The following is a 22,237-nucleotide window of genomic DNA, read 5'->3' as shown; positions in this document are numbered from 1 at the left end:
ATTCCCCACCCCTATAAAAACTGACAGCCCCATACCCTGGTTCCTTTTTCACCTTTTGAAATGGCCCACGCTCTGTGGAGTGTGTTTCTCTCTAAATAAATCCACTTCTTACCTATCACTTTGTCACTCACTGAATTCTTTCTGCAGTGAGACATCAAGAACATGAGTTTCATTAAGTCCTGAAACCAGGTGTGGGATCTCGGTTGGAAGACTGGGTTTTGGCCAGGTTCGAGTCCTAGCAGTGTGGGTTCAAGTCCCAATCTGGGTTTAGGCTGTGTTCGAGTCCTGGCACAGGGGTTCAAGGTCCAATCTGAGGTGCACGGTTTCAAGATGACCAAAATATATTCCTCATATATTTGTTATTCATCCATGGTTCCTGGCTCACAGCTCCCAAAACCCTTGGAATTTCCTAAGTGCTGAGAGTGCTAAAGGGGTCTTTTGTTATGGTAATGAGGTGACTTTTGGAAGGCTCCTAAAGATGGGGGCTGGTTTCCAATGGACCCAACCACCTGATTAGAGGGTTGGGACTTTCAATCTCACCCCCTGGCCTCTGAGGAGGGGAAAGGGACTGGAGGTTGAATCAATTGCAAACGATTTAATCAATCATGCCTATAATGCCTGTATAATGAAGCCTCCATAAAAACCCAAAGGACTGGGTTCAGAGAGCTTCTGGGTTGAGACTGAGGAGAGTGGTGAGCCTGGAGAGGGCAGTGGAGCTCTTCACCACTTCCCTGGGCATCTCTTCCATCTGGCTGTTCCTGAGTTATAGACTTTTATAAGAAACCAGTAATCTAGTAAGTAAAATGCTTCTTTGAGTTTTGGGAGCCACTGTAGCAAATTAACTGCCCTGAGAAAGAGGTCCTTGATGCCAAAATCTTGGCTTTCCTGCGTACTGCTGCTGAACAGAAATATGGAGACAGAGTTGTGGAGAGAAAGAAAGCTTTATTTCTTTGCCAGGCAAAGAGGGAACACAGTAGGCTAGCGCCTCAAGCACTGTGCCCCCCCTCCCTGGGGAATAGGGAGAGGTCTTATAGTCTGGGCTCATGGTCAGAGGTATGTGATAAGGATCAAGGCAGTAACAGTCTTGCATTCTTTCTTCTGTAAAGTTTTGAAAGGGTGGGGGTGCTGACAAGATTAGGGTTGTGCAGGGTCTCAGGTGGTCAGGTCTCCTAATCTTGATGAGCTTCTCTGGTGCCTTTTATCTTACCTTAGGTGGTTTCTTGGCTGCTCCTCTCTTAATTAGCAACTATTCGAATCTGCCCTTTGGAACTCAGGGAAAGTCATGGAGGCTGGAGTCTTGCCTGCAAGAAATGGGGGACAGAAAGGCCTCTATGCCTGGGAGCCCCACAGGGCCCTGCTTGGTTTCATCCTGGGAACCTCTGATTTATGGCCGGTCAGAGTTATAGGTGACAACCTGGGTTTGGAACTGGCGTCTGAAGTGTCCCCACTTTGGGAGAGGGCAGACTTCTAGGACTGAACCCTTCACTTGTAGAATTTGATGCTATCTCTGTGTAGATAGTGTCAGAATTGAGTTGAATTTCAGACACACTGCTGGTGTCCGAGAATTGCTTGGTTGAATTGTTGCAGGAAGGGGGACCCCTTCCAGGGCCCGAGAATGGGCTCTTGTCTAACATTTGGAAATGAATTGTCCAAGGAGACACGTGCTGACAAAGCCAGAGACTATTGGGAAGGAGCGCCCAGGCGGAGAGCAGCAGGGGAAGGGAACCCAGGAGAACTGCTCTGCCACGTGGCTCACAGTCTTGGGTTTTATGGTAATGGGATTAGTTTCGGGGTTGTCTCTGACTGAGGGTCCTTCCTGGTGGTGCCTGCATCGCTCAGCCAAGAAGGATTCTGGGAGGTTGGTAGGATATATATATATATGGACTGGGGTCTCCTCTCTCCTTTTGACCTTTACCGAATTCTTCCAGTTGGCGGTAGCTTATTAGTTCCATGTTCCTTACCAGGACCTCCTGTTGTAAGATAACTCATGCAAGTGGTTACTGTGGTACCTGACCAGGGCGGGCGGTTTCTGTCAGTGGTTCCCTTAACAGTATGTGTGGGACTCCTCCCCTACCCACCGCCCCCAACACACACACATAAACACACATAAACGCACACACAGAGGAAGTGGCCTTGGCACACCAATTCACAGGCAGTTTTGTGTTTAACTATCATACCACACAATTTTGAATAAACTCTCTCGATTACAAGCAAAGTATCTCCAAGAACATTCTGAAGTGGTTCTAAGGGTAGTAGGGAGGTGCCTTTGGCTCAGGGGGCCAGCTGAAGGATTCTAGAGACACGGCTCATGCTTTCCACCTTCGGTCACGACAGGGAGGCCCAGTCTGGATACAGGTAGGCCAGACAGTTTGATTACACATCAGAAAGAAGAGATGAACCATAGCATGCTCTCTGCTGAGCTCTCTTTATTAGCCTGAAAACCCTTTGCATCACATCGCCCTACTACAAAGGACACTTGAGCAAGGACGCAGTGTATGAAGCTGAGGACCAGTTTGAAAGGTTGACTTCAAGCTGGAGCAGCTTATGGCAATTGTCACAGGTAGAAAACCATAGAGGGTGGCCAGCAGGTTACTCAGGCAGGGCCTCACAGGCCAGAGTTCCTTGGTGGGTCAACTGAGAGCCTGCCTGATCTGTGAGTTTGCAGGGCTGGTAATTTGATTTTGTCAGAGCACACATTTTGTTCAGGCACGGAGAGACCGCCTCACGTTAACCAAACTCTCAACTGTGGTATAAGCCACAATGACAAGGCATTTGTTTACAAATAGCAGATATCATTTCTGGGTGACAAGGATATGGTGCCTGATAATCAGGTACCCTCTTCTCAAAGCTGTGGGAGGCCCTTTTTGGTTTTTTTTGGGTTTTTTTTTGCGGTATGCGGGCCTCTTACTGTTGTGGCCTCTCCCGTTGCAGAGCACAGGCTCTGGACATGCAGGCTCAGCGGCCATGGCTCACGGGCCCAGCTGCTCCGCGGCATGTGGGATCTTCCCAGACCGGGGCACGAACCCGTGTCCCCTGCATCGGCAGGCGGACTCTCAACCACTGCGCCACCAGGGAAGCCCTGTGGGAGGCCTTTTTAATATTCAGTGGGTGCCAGTGATCACACAGTCAGAAAAAGGCATTTATTTTCCAGGTTAGAGTAAGGCTCTACAGCCAGTTCCTCCATCCCACAATAGGGAACAACTCTCCAGGGGCCTGAGTGTCTACACCCACAGCCCCTGGGGTGGATAAGTAAGAGAAGACATTATTTAGACAACAGTATCTGTCTTTGATCTTTGCTGATAAACAAAAAGAAAAGGATCCTGGCTAAACTAAGTAAAGGACTTACTGTATTAATGGGAAAGCTCAGGCCCCAGGCTAGAGATGGGCAGGTCTGGGAAGCGGGATTCACAGGAACGGTCCCACAGGACAGCCTGTCTGGTCTGGCCACCACCCCTGATGCTGTGTCTCTCCTCAGGTTTCAAATGCCAGGAAGGGGTATGTAATTTGTTACGCTCAGTCAGTTGCCTGACCTTGGGCTAGAGGAGGCCCAGCTTAGAGTCTCCTTAGACTGGCCTCCAATGAGAAAAGTTAATTATTCAAAGGAAGTTCGGGTACTTTTAGGACGTGGAACTCCATGCTGAGATGCTCCAAAGCAACAAATGTCCAGAGTAAGTGATTAAAGCTCATGACCCAGAGACCATCAAGTACTTCCCCGCAACATAAGAAGCTGGTTCACTAGCAGGGGAGAAGGCACTCTGGAGGAACCGTGAGGCATCCTGCTAAGAGGGGGCTGGCTTGGGCTTATTATAGCACTTGGGGTTTTGCTTGATGATTCTAAGGAGTATTTGAGAAAGAGAGGGTCAGTTCTGGATTGGGTGTTGTCTAGATGTGGGTACAATGATTGATGGTGTATCTCAGTTTGTATGTAGGAGGTGGGAAGTTTAAAGTGAGGGTAGAGATTCAGTGGTAAAGAAGCACTCATCCCTCACATGTGGCAGAAGAGAGGCGTGTTGAGTTGTTTTTGCATTTGAGTATCCTCATCGTTGTCTTATTTCAGACACGGTCAGTGTGGCCTTGTCTCTCTGTGGGAGTGTTGTAGACGTTCATTCGGAGCCTTCTAGCTGTGAGCTGTCATCATGGGGGATTTTTTATTTTCTCAGTCTGCAAAGTTTAATCAAAACTGATTAGATTTCCAGGGTCTGATTTTCTTCCTAGTGACTTAGAGAGACATCCAGCCTTTCAAAGTGAATGTGCAGCTAGCTAATTACATTCCTAGGGATGAGACTGTCAGCACTCTAACTCTGAGGATTTAAAAAACATTTATCGGGCTTCCCTGGTGGCGCAGTGGTTGAGAGTCCGCCTGCCAATGCAGGGGACACGGGTTCGTGCCCCGGTCCAGGAAGATCCCACATGCCGCGGAGTGACTGGGCCCGTGAGCCATGGCCGCTGAGCCTGCGCGTCTGGAGCCTGTGCTCCACAACGGGAGAGGCCGCAGCAGTGAGAGGCCCGCGTACTGCAAAAAAAAAAAACATTTATCAACTGTTCCTCATGCTGAGCGAATACAGTTTCTGACTGAAGGGATTTCTCTTTACCCATATAAGAGTAGTTGGGATACAAGGAACTTTGAATGGTTTCCAACATTGAGTCGTTAAGATAAACAAAATAACTGGGCGCTTCCCTGGCGGTCCAGTGGTTAAGACTCCACGCTTCCGATGCAGGGAGCACAGGTTCGATCCCTGGTTGGGGAACTAAGATCCCACGTGCCTCACCATGTGCCTGCCCCCCCCCAAAAAAAAAAGCTGAACTGAATGTGGAAGAGGATGGCAAAAACATTATAGGAAATACAGGATAAGTAAGTTAAAGAAAAATAACTGGACCACAAATTAGTGGTCTAACTGCATCCCCCACTTTCAGGACAAATTCCATTTGAGTAACTCTTTCCTCTCATTGTTGATGGCCCAAATCTTCCTGAAAACATTAGGGATTAACCGGGGGTGAGAACTTGGGGGATAAATACAGCTAGGTTCTTTACAAATGAGTAACCTAGCTACGGTGAAAGTTACAAAGGAAATTTTCCCTCTTTTTCCTTTGAATTATTTTATTTCTTGTTATATCACTGCTTGAGCTGCCTGTGCAGGTTCCGTATTGTCACTGTTCTTTATACAACTCATCAAAACATCACTGGGCAGGCTGCAGAGGACCCGGCAAACCCCAGGGTTCTTTTAGCAGACCCACATCTTCTACTGTTCTCTGGTTGTCGGTGTGTGCTGTTGGCTTCTGTTTCCTGGTATCTCTCTTCTTCCTGGTGTTTCTTTTCACCTTTCTAGGCTCTTGGTGAATTTGTCCTGGTGGAAAAAGACGTCAAGATTAAAAACAAAGGAAAGATTTACAGCCTCAATGAGGGCTATGCCAAGTATTTTGACGCCGCCACTACAGAATATGTGCAGAAAAAGAAATTTCCCGAGGTGAGTGAAGAAAGCTAAGGCAGAAGCAGGGGGAATGCTGTCTCAGTGGATTCCTGTTTGGGGGATGGCTGTCGGGGCCTGGCTGAAAGAGGTTGATGCCCCTGTTTATGGCTCTGGACCGTATGAGAATGGGAAACTCTGACTTTCTTCGTAAGCAATCAAAGTCTTTCATAGCTAAAACTTACGTAGTATAGATAATACTCTCCAGGTGAGTTTTTCCAGGAGAACTTGTCTATGAAGAAGGGAGAGACCAATATTTCAAAATCCAGAGTTTCGGGTCAGAGCATCTCCCCTGTCATGTTTTGCTCAGCTACCACCTGTGCTGATTCTGGTCACTTAATTGTATTTAGGTGGAATAATTACATTTAAAAGTACCATTCCTATGCTCTAATATCAGGGCCTGCTGTTTACTCCAAGTTTTAGGAAGGTCTTTGGCTCTCAGTGTGATCACCGAGTCCTAGACTTCATGTGGCTATTAATATAGCCCAAACCGGGCTTCCCTGGTGGCACAGTGGTTGAGAGTCCGCCTGCCGATGCAGGGGACACGGGTTCGTGCCCCGGTCCGGGAAGATCCCACACGCCGCGGAGCGGCTGCGCCCGTGAGCCATGGCCGCTGAGCCTGCGCGTCCGGAGCCTGGGCTCCGCAACGGGAGAGGCCACAGCAGTGAGAGGCCCGCGTACCGCAAAAAAAGAGCAAAACAAACAAACAAACAAACAAAAAATATAGCCCAAACAATCCAGTATGTATGTCTGCCGTACAAAGAGCGCTTTTAAGACAGGTGTGGGAAGGAGTCAGAGCATTTTCAGATCAAGAATGTGAAGTCTGACCTACACTGGAAGTGGTGGGAAAAGCAGGGGTGTGATGTGCCAGCCTGGCTGTCCCGGGAAGCCCTTCACGAGCTCCAGGGCGAAAAAGCTCAGGATTCCAGAGGGTGCAGAGCAGTTAGTTAACAAGGTGCTGGGACCTGCCTCTGCTGCCTCAAACGGAAGCTTGAGAGAGTTTTCTTCTTTCTCTGTTCTGTTTGTTCTTTAAGCAAAATTCTTACAAGTGCAGTCTCCTGTACCTCTCCTTTGCTGTCATGCACAAACCTGTTAGACATCTTAAGGGCAGAAGTAACAGGATATGAATTGTGAGGTTGATAAAGTCAAAATTATTTACAAGTTCCCAGTCTTGGAGATGATTTCACGGTGGTTCCCATTCTAAACTAAAATGTGCCTCTTCTAGAAAAAGGAAGATACATATTTTACCACTGAAAAACCAAACTCGTATGAAAAAAAAAATAATTTTTTTTTTTTTTTTTGCGGTACGTGGGCCTCTCACTGTTGTGGCCTCTCCCGTTGCGGCGCACAGGCTCCGGACGCGCGGGCTCAGCGGCCACGGCTCACGGGCCCAGCCGCTCCGCGGCATGTGGGATCTTCCCGGATCGGGGCACGAACCCGTGTCCCCTGCAATGGCAGGCGGACTCTCAACCACTGCGCCACCAGGGAAGCCCCCTCTCCTGTACTTTTGCCCTCGGGAAGCCCCTCTCGAGTGTGAGCAGGCACTGCTCCTCCCACACCTCATTCTTCCTGAGGCCATTGCTTCCCTGCAGGATCTTTGTGTTCCGGCTGCCATTCTCCCACACACCGCACCCCTGGGAGATGGGAAGTGGTCCAGGCACTTTTCCTTACCCTCCGCCATTGTGGAAGGAGCAGTCCTCCTTTGCTGTTTGTCTCCTGACAGTAGCAGCTTCTCCTATCCCTGACTGCACTCTTCTATGAGTCATGATAATAGTAGCTAGTGTATACTGTGTCAGACACTGTTCCTAGTGCTTGTTGTGTACTAACTCATTCAATTCCCCAACAGACTACAAGATAAGTGTTAATACCACAGTCCCCATTTTACATATGGGGAAATTGAGGCCCTGAACAGTCAAGTAATGTTACCGAGTTCAAGCTCTTCTTGCTTGCTGCATGGCAATAGAGGCTAATAGAGAGATGAGTTACTGGGGCAAAAAATAGCGACTTTATTGGGAAAGCCAGCAGACCAAGGAGATGGTGGACTAGTGTCCCGGAGAACCACCTTACCTGAGTTAGAATTCAGGCTTCTTTTATACTAAAAGGGAAGGGGGTGTGACTGGTTGTTGCAGACTTCTTGGTGTCAGAATCTTTGTTCTTGCAGCTGTCAACATAGGTCAAGTCAGGATGTTCCTGTAAATCTACAACAAGACAAATGTTATTCTCTGTTCTGCAACTTTTTATCTCTATATGAATGGAAAAGTGACCTTTGAAGGTCAGAGCCTTGAGAATGGGCTGTCCTGTATATTTCAGCCTAGAGGCAGCATTCTTAATTTGTAGCAAAAGCAATAGAATACAAAGGTTAAAGTAAAATAAACAGATCCAATATGGAGTCAGATTTGTTCTTCCTTATTCAGTAACTTGAGTAAAGATGACCTTATTTAACTGGTAGAGCCAGGATTAAAATCTAAGCCTTCTGTTGTGCAACAGATCTCTAGGGCTTTTTTTAATCTTGTAAAGCTGGAATTCTACATCCATTGAACAACAATTCCCCATTTCCTCCTCCCCTCCCCCATCCCTAGTAACCACATTCTCCTATGTGTTTCTATGTGCTGGATTACTTTAGATACCTCAGGTAAGTGGAATCATGTAGTGTTTGTCTTTTTGTGACTGGCTCATTTCACTTAGCATAATGTCCTCAAGGTTCATCCATGTTGTAACAAGTGACAGGATTTCCTTCTTTTTCAAGTCTGAATAATATTCCACTGTGTGTATATACCACATTTTCTTATCCACCTATCTGTCAATGGACACTCAGGTTGCTTCCACTTCTTGGCTATTGTGAATAATGCTGCAGTGAACATGGGTATGGAGAATCTCTTTGAGATTCTATTTCCTAGTTTTTTAGGATAAATACCCAGAAGTTGGAAGGATGTTTCCTTTTTTTTTTTTAAAGTTTTTCTTTCCTGTCATTCCCTCTTTAACCCTCTTTGCTCCATTGTCTGCCCTTTATAATCCTCTTTTATCTGTGTTGCCAAATCCAGCGTCATGTTTCCACCTTATGTTACCTGACCTTTCCATGGCATTTAGGGGTGTTTACCCCTTCCTTGGCCTTGTGTCTGGTTTTACGTCCACCTTCCTAATCATCTTCTTAGCCTCTTTTACTGGCTTCCACACTTCTGCCTGCCCTTCAAGCTTGGTACAGGACTTTATTCCAAACAAACCTCTCAGCTCACACTTGGTATCCTGCCAGGGTGAACTCATCCAGTCTCTTCTGATGGAATTCAGATCTGCTTGCTCCTCAGACACCTAGAACTCCACATGTCCAACTCTGACGCTCCTATCCCCCACCCCCCACTAAACATACACCCCCAATTCTGCTCCTTCCTGGTTCTTCTTCTCTTGATCCATACTGCCTCAACCATCCTGCTCATTCCCAACAACATTCGGGGAATGAGTTGAGAGGATTACCTCTTTCTTATGCCCACGTCTAATCATTCACTTGGTGTTATCAACTCTATTTCCTAAATATCTCTCATCCCTATGGCCATCGGTCTAATTCAGACCTGTGTTCTCTTACCTACTGAGAAGTCTCTTAATTGGCATCTGAAGGTGTTTTATATACTTAATATCATTATGTGAATAAAATGGAGGAGGCAAAACCTCCCATGTAATTTTTAAGGTAACAACCTGAGTAGTGCTTTCAAGAAATCTCACGTAAATGAAATTCAGTAGGTATTTTCCCAGCACGTACTTTTTGCCTCACACCAGGCTGGGCTCAGGGAATGCCAAGATCAAGCAGGAAGTCTTTTCCCCAAGGGCGTCACAGACTGATGGAGGGGCTTCTGAATATAAATGCTTATGAAATCAATGCATTTTATTTTGGCTGATGCCACCCAAAACACTGGATATCTGCCCTGAGGAAGTTTGGTGTTTCCCTGCACTGTCAGAGAATTATTAGATTAGACACAGAAGTCTCAGATGGGTCGCTGAATGAGGAAAAGCAAACCTGCCCAAACCATTTCATCAGATAGTCGTGCCTTACTTGACATGCCCTACTTGAGGGAAATGATGAACTTTGTTTTTTTCAGAACAAATATTCTTTTCATTACATGACTAATGAAATTGAGGTTTATAAGGAAGTTGTTGTATTTCTTTGCATGATTTCTAAGGCTCCTTAAAATAATTTTGCCAGTGAATAAACTCTGCTTACACTAAGCGCAAAAGTTGTCATGGTTCAAGGGAATCTGGTTTTCAGAAAGCTGAAAAGTGCTCTGAACTCTGGGGGTCAAGGAGGAGATTCAAGGAACAGCCAAACAGTTGGCGTTCGTCTGTACTTCCTTTTTCTTTCTTTAAAAAAAATTTTTGTTTTCTTGTTAGCTTCTGTCTTAGGACACATATTGTCTCTCACTTTAAGTAGTCCAACATTTAATGAGTCCAATCACTAGTTGAGGTTTGGGGGCTCCGAATGAATGGAATGCTCAGTTATATAATATTTTCAATTCCTAAGCTAGTGGGTGGAAGAAGGAGGCCCTGGAATGCAGAGGTCGCACCAGCTGGATGTGTGACCTGAAGCAGGTGCTGAGTAATTGCTAAGCTCACTGCATCTTGTCTCTTTCCTCTCTGCCTTCTAGGATGGCAGTGCTCCCTATGGGGCCAGGTATGTGGGCTCCATGGTGGCTGACGTGCACCGCACCCTGGTCTATGGAGGGATCTTCCTGTACCCAGCGAACCAGAAAAATCCGAAGGGCAAGGTAAACTCTCCTTTGTCTGCTGGCTGAACCCGTTCAGGGAACCAGTTAGAATTCGCTTTCTCATCATGCCTGCTTTCTGGCTACTGCCCTGTCCTTGGCATGTCTGTCTGCGAGTGGGCAGGTGGAAGAGAAACGAAGTCTCTATCCCATTAGTGAATTCTGAGGCTGTGGTAGAAAGTGTGGAGAAGGAGGTGGCTGAAGTTGTTGTTATTGGTGATTGTCACTGGCCTTCACTTCCGCGGGCCTCACGCCCCTCAATTCACTGTGAGTCAGCTGTGTTCATCTCCCACTTTCCCAATGCTGTGTCTATCTCTTAGCTTCATCAGCAACTGATTTTGCATCATAGACCCTTTGGAGAATTTAATGAAACTTATGGACCCACTTCCCAGAAGAAAATTACATGTAAACATACACATTACATATGTTTTCAGGGGGTTCACGATGATCTGAGGTCTACCCAAAAATTCCATAGAGAGTTCCCAAAGTCCAGACTAAGCAGTTCTGCTCAGAACTCATTCAATATTTCTGGAAAGGTAGCTCCTGGGAGGTCTCACTGCAACTTTCTGATCCCAGTGCATCTGTTTTGAATAGACACCACCATGGCAAGGTGCCTGATTTTTAGCCAGTCACAGAATCATAGGTGGGTAGACAAATCCAGACAAAGCCCTGTCGTAGTCTCTGACACACTAACAAGTAGCCACATGTATATATGTCTCTCAGCACGGGTGACCTGAATTATTGGAATGCCAGATTCAAAGCCACGGTAAGAAATCTAACACAGCACATGAGACCAGAGAGGAGATTTTAATATGCAGATTGGTATGTCAGACATCTTTTTTCACATGAGTGTTTAGCTCACCTATATTAGCTGGTTGAACTAAGAGTCACAGATAAATCTGCACAAAAGGTGCTGGAGGAAAGAAAACTGTTACGGAGTATTAAGTGAGATAGAGTAGAAGATGTGGAAATTCTTTTTTGGCCGCGCCGCGTGGCATGCAGCATCTTAGTTCCTCGACCGGGGATTGAACCCACGTCCCCTGCAGTGGAAGCGTGGAGTCTTAACCACTGCACCACCAGGGAAGTCCCCTATTTTTTTTTTTTTTTTTGGGGGTACGCGGGCCTCTCCCTGTTGTGGCCTCTCCCGTTGCGGAGCACAGGCTCCGGACGCGCAGGCTCAGCGGCCTTGGCTCACGGGCCCAGCCGCTCCGCGGCATGTGGGATCTTCCCGGACCGGGGCACGAACCCGTGTCCCCTGCATCGGCAGGCGGACTCTCAACCCCTGCGCCACCAGGGAAGCCCCACTATTTTTTTTTTTTTTTTTAATGTGGATATTCTTAAGTAGAACCGCTCTTGTCACGTACGCATTTCCAACGGGGAGAACATTAAGACTAATTATTACTAATTATTAAGATGATTTAAAATGAGTCTTAAAATATCCACAAATAATTACAAAAACATTTCCATAAGCATGTATAATTGCATATATAGATCTATATTCATAGCACCACATTGAAAGTATCATTGGTTTCTGACCTCCATGTTTTAGCTCTCAAGGTCTCTGTGACCACATCTGTGTGTGTGGGTGCGTGGTTGGGTTCTCCTCCTATGTGCGCTTGTCTCTGTAGAGCAGTGTAGATTTTAATCGTGGAAAAAAAATAGATTGCACGGCCTGCAGGTCAAGGTACCATGAAGATCCGGACATTGTGTTTTAAGATGCGTTTACTACAACAATGGCATTTTAAGGTCAGAACAGACCTTGCCTCCGAGACAAGCTTTATGCAAGAATGCTGTGCTTATTTATTTGTTTACTTATTTATTTATTGTATCTGAATCAACATGATACAAACAAAAGCATGGTATGCTGTTTTCCCAAAATGGCAACAAATGCCCTCTACAGTCTTAATTTACTTTCTCCTCGATGCGTGGCTCTCCAACCCAGATTAGAGATATTTTGTTCCTCTCTTTGAAATAACAATAATTTAAAAATCAGCACAAGATATAACTATTTTCTCCAAGTAGTTTTAACAAATGCATTTCAAGAAAAGAATTGAAAGAAAAAGGCTGCACAGAGCTAGATCAACCACTTTGAAAGCTCATTGCAGAAAAGGAGAAAATTTTTTTAACTACAGATTTTGTACCTATGGGGGAAGGAAGGAGAAGATAGTATGATACTGAGTCAGAGCGTGCAGCTAGAATGTCACCCTGAATCTAATGTGATGTGTGTGTGTGTCCGCTGTGGGTCAGGGGATGGGGAGGGAGTCAGAACATAATGACAGAAGTAGACCCAGAAAGGACATTCAGTCAGCCCATTTCAAGTCAATTCACCATATTCTAACTGGACACAGGACAGACACCCGCTAGTTCTCACAGTGCCTTTTAGAAAGGCATTTCTTTCTCAGAACAGGCTCAGCCCTGGACACATGTACCTGGCCTGGCAAACAAAGGTGCAGGCTGATTTCCCCCACCCCCATTTCTGCCCTCCACTGGGAGCCCCTGTGCAATGTACACGGTAGCCTTGTTTGGACACTCTCTACATGTCAGGCAGTACTAGGAATGGAGATGCCACAAAGACCAACCTGACAGACCCCTCCCCTGCCCTCAAGGGAGGGCGTCCAATGAGGAAGGCAGATGTTAAACAAACTTCAGAGTCTGGACTGTTATGAAAGGGGAAGTACAGGATTCTGTGGGAGAGCATGCAACGAGAGAGTTAACTAACTTAGTCTAAGGGGCCAAAAGGAAAGGCCATTTAAACACCAGCAAACTGTTCGGCCAAGTTGACACTTGAGATGTTCCTCCCCACGATGCCGGACACTGTGGTTATCCTGAGAGACTGGCCAGCACTCCCGAGGGGACCTTCAAGCTAGACCCTTGACTGGCCATAAGGCCTGGCATATAGAGGCTCCTAACCGGGCCCCGCAGAATCAGTTTACCTCACTGCGGAACCAGAGAGAAATGAGTACCTAGATCTCATACACCCAAGTGAGAAGGCCAAGCTTTCATGAGCATAAAGGTCACAAGACAGGTAGACGTCGACCAGAGGTGTCCCCAAAGGCATATGTGGTAAGCATCAGCTGAGGCACCCAGCCTCCTGGAGAGTGTAGGGCTGGGGCAGCCAGCTCCGCTGAGATGCGCAAATGCACTCGCACTAATGAGACAGCAGTTGAGTAATTGGAATTCCTCGTGGAGCTTTAGGGGCATGGCGTGGGAATTTTGACAGCTTGCAACACTTGTCCACCTGACTCTGTTCCTCCGCAGCTCCGGCTCTTGTATGAATGCAATCCTGTGGCCTACATCATCGAGCAGGCAGGAGGCATGGCGACCACAGGCACCCAGCCTGTGCTGGACGTGAAGCCTGAGGCCATTCACCAACGAGTCCCCCTCATTCTAGGGTCCCCGGATGATGTGCAGGAATATCTCACCTGTGTACAGAAAAACCAGGCAGGCAGGTAGTGAGCCTGACCCCTCAAGCCCTCTTCTCCTTGTGTTGTACCTTGTTAAGGACCCTAGATGAATGATAGGTGAGTGAATGCTGGTGAGGAGAAACAAAAGGCAAATCCACCAAATCACATCCAGAGGAGCAGAAGCCAAGGGCTCACGATAAGTCTAGAAGCCAGAGGCGAGTCTGTGGTCAGTGTCAAGGGCTAAAAATAAAACCCACGTGTGAAAAGAACAACTTTGATTTGTCTTCTGTCATGAACAGTGGCAAATAGGGTTGTGATTCTAAGTCTATCAGCCCAAGTAATCAGCAGCTATCCACCTGTGGGCCAAAGGTACAGAGATCAGTTAAGAATTTGTCTTGGTTTGCTTAAAATTTGAACCTAGTGTCTGAGTCCTATAGTGATTAATTTCCTTTCTTATAAAATAGATATATCTATTTCTATATATACTTATATATATTCAAGGTATATAAATATATACATTATATATATTTAAATATATAAACGGCTGACTTAATTTCTTAGACGTTTTTGTCTTATTGTGGATAGGTTTTGAGTTAGAAATCTCATGGGTATTAAATTCTAAAATTTTGGATCAAGCCTTTATTAGGAGCAATTATTTGGATAACCAACAACTATTTGAATAGAAAAATGTGGTCACCTATTGACAAAGCCACATGCTGATTGGAATTAATATTTGAAAATTAATACCTACTTTTCTCAACCTCTTGACTTTTCCTTTTTAATATTTTCAGGAAATATTTTAATCTATCCTAGGCCCTAAGCAGAGTGCACTGGTTAATGACCCTTCATTTGTCCAAATTATGTCTAGATGGGGACGGGGTGGCATATGCATCAGAAATCTCAGCTTGCTTTCCCAAGAGTTGCTATATATGTTTAGGGACCTGGAGGCCAAAAAAGCCTAATGAAATATTCACAAACAAATCCAGAAATATTTAAAACAAAGATACATCAGGACAAAATCAGGCTTAACTCCAAAATTCAAGAATGATTCAATATTAGAAAATCCAGGGACTTCCCTGGTGGCACAGAGGTTAAGAATCCGCCTGCCAATGTAGGGGACACAGGTTAGAGACCTGGTCCGGGAAGATCCCACATGCCGCGGAGCAACTAAGCCCGTGCACCACAACTACTGAGTCTGCGCTCTAGAGCCCGTGCTCCACAACAAGAGAAGCCACCGCAATGAGAAGCCCGCGCAGCGCAACGAAGAGTAGCCCCCGCTCACCGCAACTGGAGAAAGCCTGAGGGCAGCCACAAAGACCCAGCGCAGCCAAAAATAATAAAATAAATAAACTAATTAATTAAAAAGAAAGAAAATCCATTAAATAATGCATGAGATTAAAGCAAGAGGCAGTGGTGGGGAGGTGGGGGCTAGGAGAAACCATGGGAAGAAACATTCCTTTCCCACTTTAGCTTTGGACAAGGTGGTTCATACCACCCAAAGATGGATTTCAATTTGGATATAATTCAGGATTCAGTAGTGTTCCTCAGTCCACCTCTGCTTGGCAGCAGTAACAGAAGCAGTAAAATTTAATACGTAATCGAAAACTTTTCATCTTCCTCCACAAAACACAAAGATTTTCTAGGAAAACTTCTGATTCTAACCAATGGGCTATTAATGCTTCATTAGGCATTTCATCAGAAACTTATATCTCAAAGGTTCAAACTGAAGTCTTCACTTCTTAGGAATAAATTGATCCAGTGAGCACATGGTTTCAGGACTACACAGCCAGGAGGGGAAGGATTTCTAGGTGAATGATAGCACCTTCAATCATGGTCTGTGTTGCTTTGATGAATGTGGTAGGTGCTCAGGGAAAGATCCATTCACTCACTTCCCTTCTTCAAGCTTGAGACTCTTGGTCCCTGCACCTCCAATCTAAGAACGGGAAACTAGGGAAGAGTATGGGACTCGCATTCCGTTCTCAGTGGCTACATATCAAAGATTTGAGAGCATTGGTGCAATGGTGCCTGGGTGACCCGTGCTTTCATAGGCAGGGTCTGGAAAAACCCTCAGAAAGAAGTTGGGCTCTCTGGCCGAAGTGATCTGAGAATCCCTTTCCTCTTGGTTTCTCATTCCCTCCAGATTGCCTTCCCAGTTTAGATGCTTTTATCTATCTCAGGAGAAATCCAGTTGTTCTTTCCATTTTCCAGCAGCCCCCAAAGTACCCTCTACAGGTCTGGCCCCACTTGGGGAAGGTGGGACCATTCACTGGTTTCTATTGTATTTTGGGCAGATGAGCTTCCACAGCTTGGGGGGCAGACCCATTAACACATCAAAAGGAAAGAAGCATTTTAATAGATACTCTTTAAAAATAAGAAGAAAACATGGTGTTTCAAATCAGTGGGACATGAATGACTGGTGTTTGAATAATAAGCTAGTCATTTGGGGGAAAAAATAAACAACAACCCAAAACATAGATCTGCAAACATGTTGCAGATGCATTCCAGAATTAAACATAAATAATAATACTGTAAAGGTATGGCAAAAAGATAAAGAAGAATATATTTATGACCTTAAACGGGACCAAAAGACACAAAGCATAAGATATAAAGGAAAGACAGATGTGAATATATCAAAGTAAAAACAATACACAACATAGTTAAAAGACAATTGATAGCTTAGGAGAAAATACTTGTAACCTATAACAAAAAATGAACATTAGGAATCATGCATATTGAGAGGAAAAGGAAACTATCCTAGAGAAACACACTACGGATATAACGCTGCCATTTGCAGAAGAGAAAACACAAACAGTCAATAAACATGTGAAAAGATGGTTAGACTCCCTGATGATCAGGGAAATGTAAGTGAAATAACATCACTTTTCACTTATCAGATTGGCAAGGTACAATGAAGACTGAAAATATCAAATGTGCTAACATTGCAGGGAAATGACCCCGTTCCCTCTGCTGGTGAGACAGATGGTGGGGACAGCCTTCTGGGAAGGCGATTTGGCAGTTCTGTTTAAATGGACAGCCCCTCTGGCCCAGTAGTCCTACACTTTGGTATGTATAAAACAGCCTAGATTAGTCTTTTAAAAATTAAGTATTGCTTGTAATGGCAAAAAGATGAGAGCAATTTAAATGTCCACCTGTAGGGAGATAGTTGATTTGTTGTGCAGCAGTTTAAATAAGTTGGGACTTACAAACCCACTCCAGTCTTTTATGAATATGGAAATAAATACCTTAAATAGTTTATATACACAATCTTAAATAGTTTTAAATATATAAATACCTTAAATAGTTTATAGCTATTAAATACCTTAATAGCAAAAAGATGAGAGCAATTTAAATGTCCACCTGTAGGGAGATAGTTGATTTGTTGTGCAGCAGTTTAAATAAGTTGGGACTTACAAACCCACTCCAGTCTTTTATGAATATGGAAATAAATACCTTAAATAGTTTTATACAAAGGCATTCTTAACATCAAAATAGACAAACGCAGACAGAAAGAAATATATCAGCTAGCACCCTAAGGTCTTTTGTTTCTTTTTAACCTGATGAGAATTAACATGTTCTTTACTCACTGGCTTCACTTTCATGAAATGGAATCTAATCGCTTTTTTTTTTTTTTTACTGAGGAAGAGAATACAAATGAGAAAGATATAGAGGGAAGGTAGGAAATGGTGGGTGGGTCTATAAGGTGGGTCTGTGTATCAGTCAGGGTTCTCCAGAGAAACAGAGCCGATAGGGGACACACACACACCTATGTTACAGTCGTTTTTTGTTTTTTTTTAAAAATAAATTTATTTATTTATAGCTGTGTTGGGTCTTCGTTTCTGTGCTAGGGCTTTCTCTAGTTGCGGCGAGCAGGGGCCACTCCATCGCGGTGCGCGGGCCTCTCACTGTCGCGGCCTCTCTCGTTGCGGAGCACAGGCTCCAGACGCGCAGGCTCAGTAGTCGTGGCTCACGGGCCTAGTTGTTCCGCGGCATGCGGGATCCTCCCAGACCAGTGCTCAAACCCGTGTCCCCTGCATTAGCAGGCAGATTCTCAACCACTGCGCCACCAGGGAAGCCCCTATGTTACAGTCTTGAGGCAGAATTCCTGCTTCCGAGGGAAACCTCAGTTTTGCTCTTACGACCTTCAGCTGACGGAAGAGGCTGAAGGGGTTGAGGACAGGCCGTCTCAAAATGTGCTCCTTTGGCATATTGATTATCTTGAGCTGAAGGCACTTGAGAATCAGCAGATCCAGGAAGAGCTTTCTCATCTGCCCTTTCTACCTGAAAGCAGGTTATGAAATTTCCCATGAGAGATGTATGTGCCCTCCCTGTAGCAGGAAGAGAAATACATGCTTGTCACCAGAGACTGGGAGTCAACAAGGAAATGGATCTGTGTGAACAAACCTGCTAGAATAACCCTTATCTTCCACTAGTTTTGCACCCCTCTGCCCCCATATACAGCTTCTAGTCACTTCCCCACAATTACTGCCCTTAGGCCAAACCCCTTTGTCTTGTCATTTTTTCACAAATTTATCATTTCTTTGCCTAAAGGGTATAAAAGCTTTCAGCTCTGGTCTTGGAACTTCATTCTCTTGTAAAAGTCCCCATGTACGTGTAAAGTTTAATAAAATGTGTATGATTTTCTTCTGTTAATCTGGCTTATGTCAGTTTAATTCTTAGGCAGGCCAGACACCCTAAGAAGGTAGAGAAGAATTTTTCATTCCCTACATGCCCACTCACATCATCGAGAAAAATCTTTAAAGTCAACTGATTGTAAATGTTAATCACTTCTACACGGTATCTTCACAGCAACTTCTAGACTAGTGTTTGACCAAAGAACTGGGCACCATAGCCTAGCCAAGTTGACACATAAAATTAACCATCACAATCTGAAGTACAAATGAGGAAAGATGACCAAGCTATAATCATAGGGGAAAAGGGCATTTTGCAAATAGATATGACGCCATGCCACTTTCATAAAATAAAATTTTAAAAAAATGACAAAACTACATGATCCAGTCCCTCACATTTCACTAGTGGCTATAACTTCTGTGCAGTCTGCCAAGACCTACTTCTGTAATTATTTGTGCCTCCTTCCCCAGGGTTCTCATTGCATCTGTCTCTTCACTGGCTTCCTTGCATCTCTTCATCTCTCTCTCTCTCTCTCTCTCTCTCTCTCTCTCTCTCTCTCACACACACACACACACACACACACACACACACACGAACCAGGTACCATACCTGGTGCTAGGGATTTAGCTGTGAAGTAGACAGACAAAATCCTTGTCCTCAAAGAGCTCAGGCCTGCTGGATGGGACACATGCGTAACTCTGGGGATAAAGTACTGTGTGTTTGCTTTGGAGCCATTTAGAGGAGCTGCCACTCCAGAAGTGAGGAGTCAGGCAAGGCTTCCCAGTGGAAATGACGTTTAAACTGAGGCCTGAAAGTGGGACTAGAAGCTTTTCAGGAGAAGGTTAGGGAGGACGGAGAAGACAAGTGACAGGGGTGAACCCTAGAGGTGAGGGGACAGATGGGCAAAGATTTGAAAACGGTTAGAGTATGATTTATTGGGGGCACAACTGGTAATTCATTATGGCTGTGGGGGGTAGAGTGTGAGGAGGGTAGTGAGAGATGAGGCTGGAGGGGTAAGAAAGGCCCAACTCATTCAGTATGTTCTGAGTTGGTTAAGGAGTATGGAGTTTGTCCCGAGGGCAACGGGGAGCCACTGATGAGTTTTAAGCAATGGAGGAACATAATCAATATGCATTTTAGTAAATATTACCTACAATATAGACAATGGATTTGAAGTAGTCAAACTAGAGGCTGGTTAGGTCGCCGTCAAGAAGGTTAATGTCATCATCTTGGCAAAAATTGATGGTGATGATGGCCCCGATCAAAAGCCGTGAGGATGGAGAGAAGTGTAGGTGTTTGAGAGCTGTTCATGTATCGGTGATTGATTACGTATGTCAGAGAAAGGGAGAGGGGAGGAATGAAGGATATGGATGGACATGCCATCCACAAAGCCAAGGAGCACTTGGAGATGACCTGGTTCTGGGGAAAGATGATGACTTCAGCTCTGTACGTCTGAAATGTCTGTGGGTTAGCTGAGTCAGGATGTCTCATAGGCAGTTGGATACATGGGTTTGGAACTCAGGAGAGCGACAGGAAGTCATCAGAGTGGAGGTGGTACCTGAAGTAATTAGACTAGATGAGGTCATTTGGGAGGATCTGGAAGGAAAGCCTTACTGTAGGGACGGACCTAAGTTAGGATGAGAATAGAAGGTGGGGAAGTGGAGGATAGCAAGTTTAGACAAGCTGTTCAAGAGGTTCAGCTGGAAACAGGAGGAGGAAAATGCAGCAACTGGAATAACCCAGGGTTAAGAGGGGTTTTGCTCGCTTGTTTTATGATGGACAAGACACACTTACATTTTTTTTTTTTTTTTTTTTCCGGTACGCGGGCCTCTCACTGCTGTGGCCTCTCCCGTTGCGGAGCACAGGCTCCGGATGCGCAGGCTCAGCGGCCATGGCTCACGGGCCCAGCCGCTCCGCGGCATGTGGGATCTTCCCGGACCGGGGCACGAACCCACGTCCCCTGCATCGGCAGGCGGACTCTCAACCACTGCGCCACCAGGGAAGCCCTGCACTTACATCTTTAAAGAAAAAAAAAAAGAAGGGACAAAAACAATGAAAAACAAAACTGCATGTGTGTTTGGGTAAAGACAAAGCAAAAGGACTGTTAATATCCCTGAATTAATAATTTTGGTTGTTCCTCTGAGGAAGGGGAATATTTAAGGGGATACATTTCCAAAACGGGCCTTTGCTTTTTCCTCACTGCTTGATTCTTAAAACTCCGAGAAAGTGTTCATATAATGTGGATACATCAATTATTCATTCGTCCAGAAAGCAGATCTTGTTGTGTGCCTGCTTTGTGCCAGGTCCTGTCTTTAGTGCTGAGGATAGAGAGGTGAACAAAACAGAGCCCCTTGTCTCTGTATGGGTCTCTGTACAGACTAAGTGCTGATGTGTGGAAGAGACACAATAAACAAAACCAACAAATAAAAGGTAATAGCATGTCAGATGGTGATAAATGCTATGGGAAAAATAAATCAGGGGAGGGGAGAACAGTACTACCAGGGGTTGTTTTAATTTTAGTTCCTGGTAAAGACAGGCTTCACAAAGAGGATGACATTCCAGCCAAATCCAGGGGGAAGGGAGGAGCCTTGTACACACCTAGGGGAAAGCCTTATAGGGAAGGGGACAAAAAATACATAAAAGTACATTTAAACTAAAAAAAATGCTCAAAACATTAAAAAAAAATACTCTACGCATGTTTTTAAGCATGGTACTTCCAGAATCTCACTCACCATATCTCAGGAATGGCCTGAGCACATTTTGTTGTTGTTGTTGTTTTTAATTTATTTTATTGAGGTATAGCTGATTTACAATGTTGTATTAATTTCCACTGTACACCAAAGTAATTCAGTTATGCATGTATATATATATATATATATATATATTCTTTTTCATATGCTTTTCCATTATGGTTTATTTCAGGACACTGAATATAGTTCCCTGGGCTATACAGTAGGACCTTGTTTATCCATTCTCTATATAATAGTTTGCATCTGCTAATCCCAAGATCTCAGTCCATCCCTCCCCCCACCCCCCCACACCCTTGGCAACCACAAGTGTGTTCTCTATGTCTGTGAGTCTGTTTCTGTTTCACAGATAAGTTCACTTGTGTCGTATTTTAGATTCCACATGTAAGTGATATCACTTGATATTTACCTTCATCTAACTTACTTCACTTAGTATGATAATTTCTAGGTCCATCCATATTGCTGCAAATGGCATTATTTCATTCTTTTTTTTTTTTTTTTGTGGTATGCGGGCCTGTCACTGTTGTGGCCTCTCCCGTTGTGGAGCACAGGCTCCGGACGCGCAGGCTCAGCGGCCATGGCTCATGGGCCCAGCCGCTCTGCAGCATGTGGGATCTTCCCGGACCGGGGCACGAACCCGTGTCCCCTGCATCGGTAGGCGGACTCTCAACCACTGTGCCACCAAGGAAGCCCTATTTCATTCTTTTTTATGGCTGAGTAATATTCCATTGTATATGTGTACCACATCTTCTTTATCCATTCATCCATTGATGGACATTTAGGCTGTTTCCATTTCTTGGCTACTGTAAATAGTGACACTATGAACCTTGGGATGCATGTGTCTTTCAGAGTTATAGTTTTGTCCATATATATGCCCAGGAGTGGGATTGCTGGATCATATGGTAACTCTAGTTTTAGTTTTTGAAGGAACCTCCATACTGTTCGCCATAGTGGCTGCACAAATTTACATTCCCACAAACAGTGTAGGAGGGTTCCTTTTTCTCCACACCCTCTCCAAGCATTTGTTATTTGTATCCTTTTTCATTATGGCCATTCTGACTGGTGTGAGGTGGTGCCTCATTGTAGTTTTGATTGGCTGGTGCACATTTGATAGCTGGGAAAGTGAGTAGGAAGAAGATAAGTGCAGGTTCCCACCAGGTGAATTGTTAACTCCACCTGAGACCATGTTTTCTTAACAAAACAGCTTCTCAAGGGGTTTTTTGTTTGGAAATGCAGCTCATCCC

At 44.9% G+C, this 22,237-nt stretch overlaps 1 protein-coding gene across 2 annotated transcripts in view; it reads left to right on the top strand.

The window, feature by feature from the left end:
- The window catches only part of FBP2 (fructose-bisphosphatase 2), a 35,667-nt gene extending 21,778 nt beyond the window's left edge, over positions 1-13,889 (top strand). For both annotated transcript variants that reach the window (XM_060155369.1, XM_060155368.1), the window contains 3 exons: positions 5,328-5,465; positions 10,097-10,216; positions 13,472-13,889. In XM_060155369.1, the coding sequence (XP_060011352.1) occupies positions 5,328-5,465; positions 10,097-10,216; positions 13,472-13,666 (453 nt within the window). In that variant the 3' untranslated portion in view covers positions 13,667-13,889. The remainder of the gene's footprint in view (positions 1-5,327; positions 5,466-10,096; positions 10,217-13,471) is intronic.
- Positions 13,890-22,237: the final 8,348 nt, after the last annotated feature.

This window comes from Lagenorhynchus albirostris, chromosome 7, assembly GCF_949774975.1.
Source record: "Lagenorhynchus albirostris chromosome 7, mLagAlb1.1, whole genome shotgun sequence".
Classification (NCBI taxonomy): Eukaryota; Metazoa; Chordata; class Mammalia; order Artiodactyla; family Delphinidae; genus Lagenorhynchus; species Lagenorhynchus albirostris.
The sequence above is the reverse complement of the archived record's forward strand: the minus strand, read 5'-3'. Positions and strand labels throughout refer to the sequence as shown.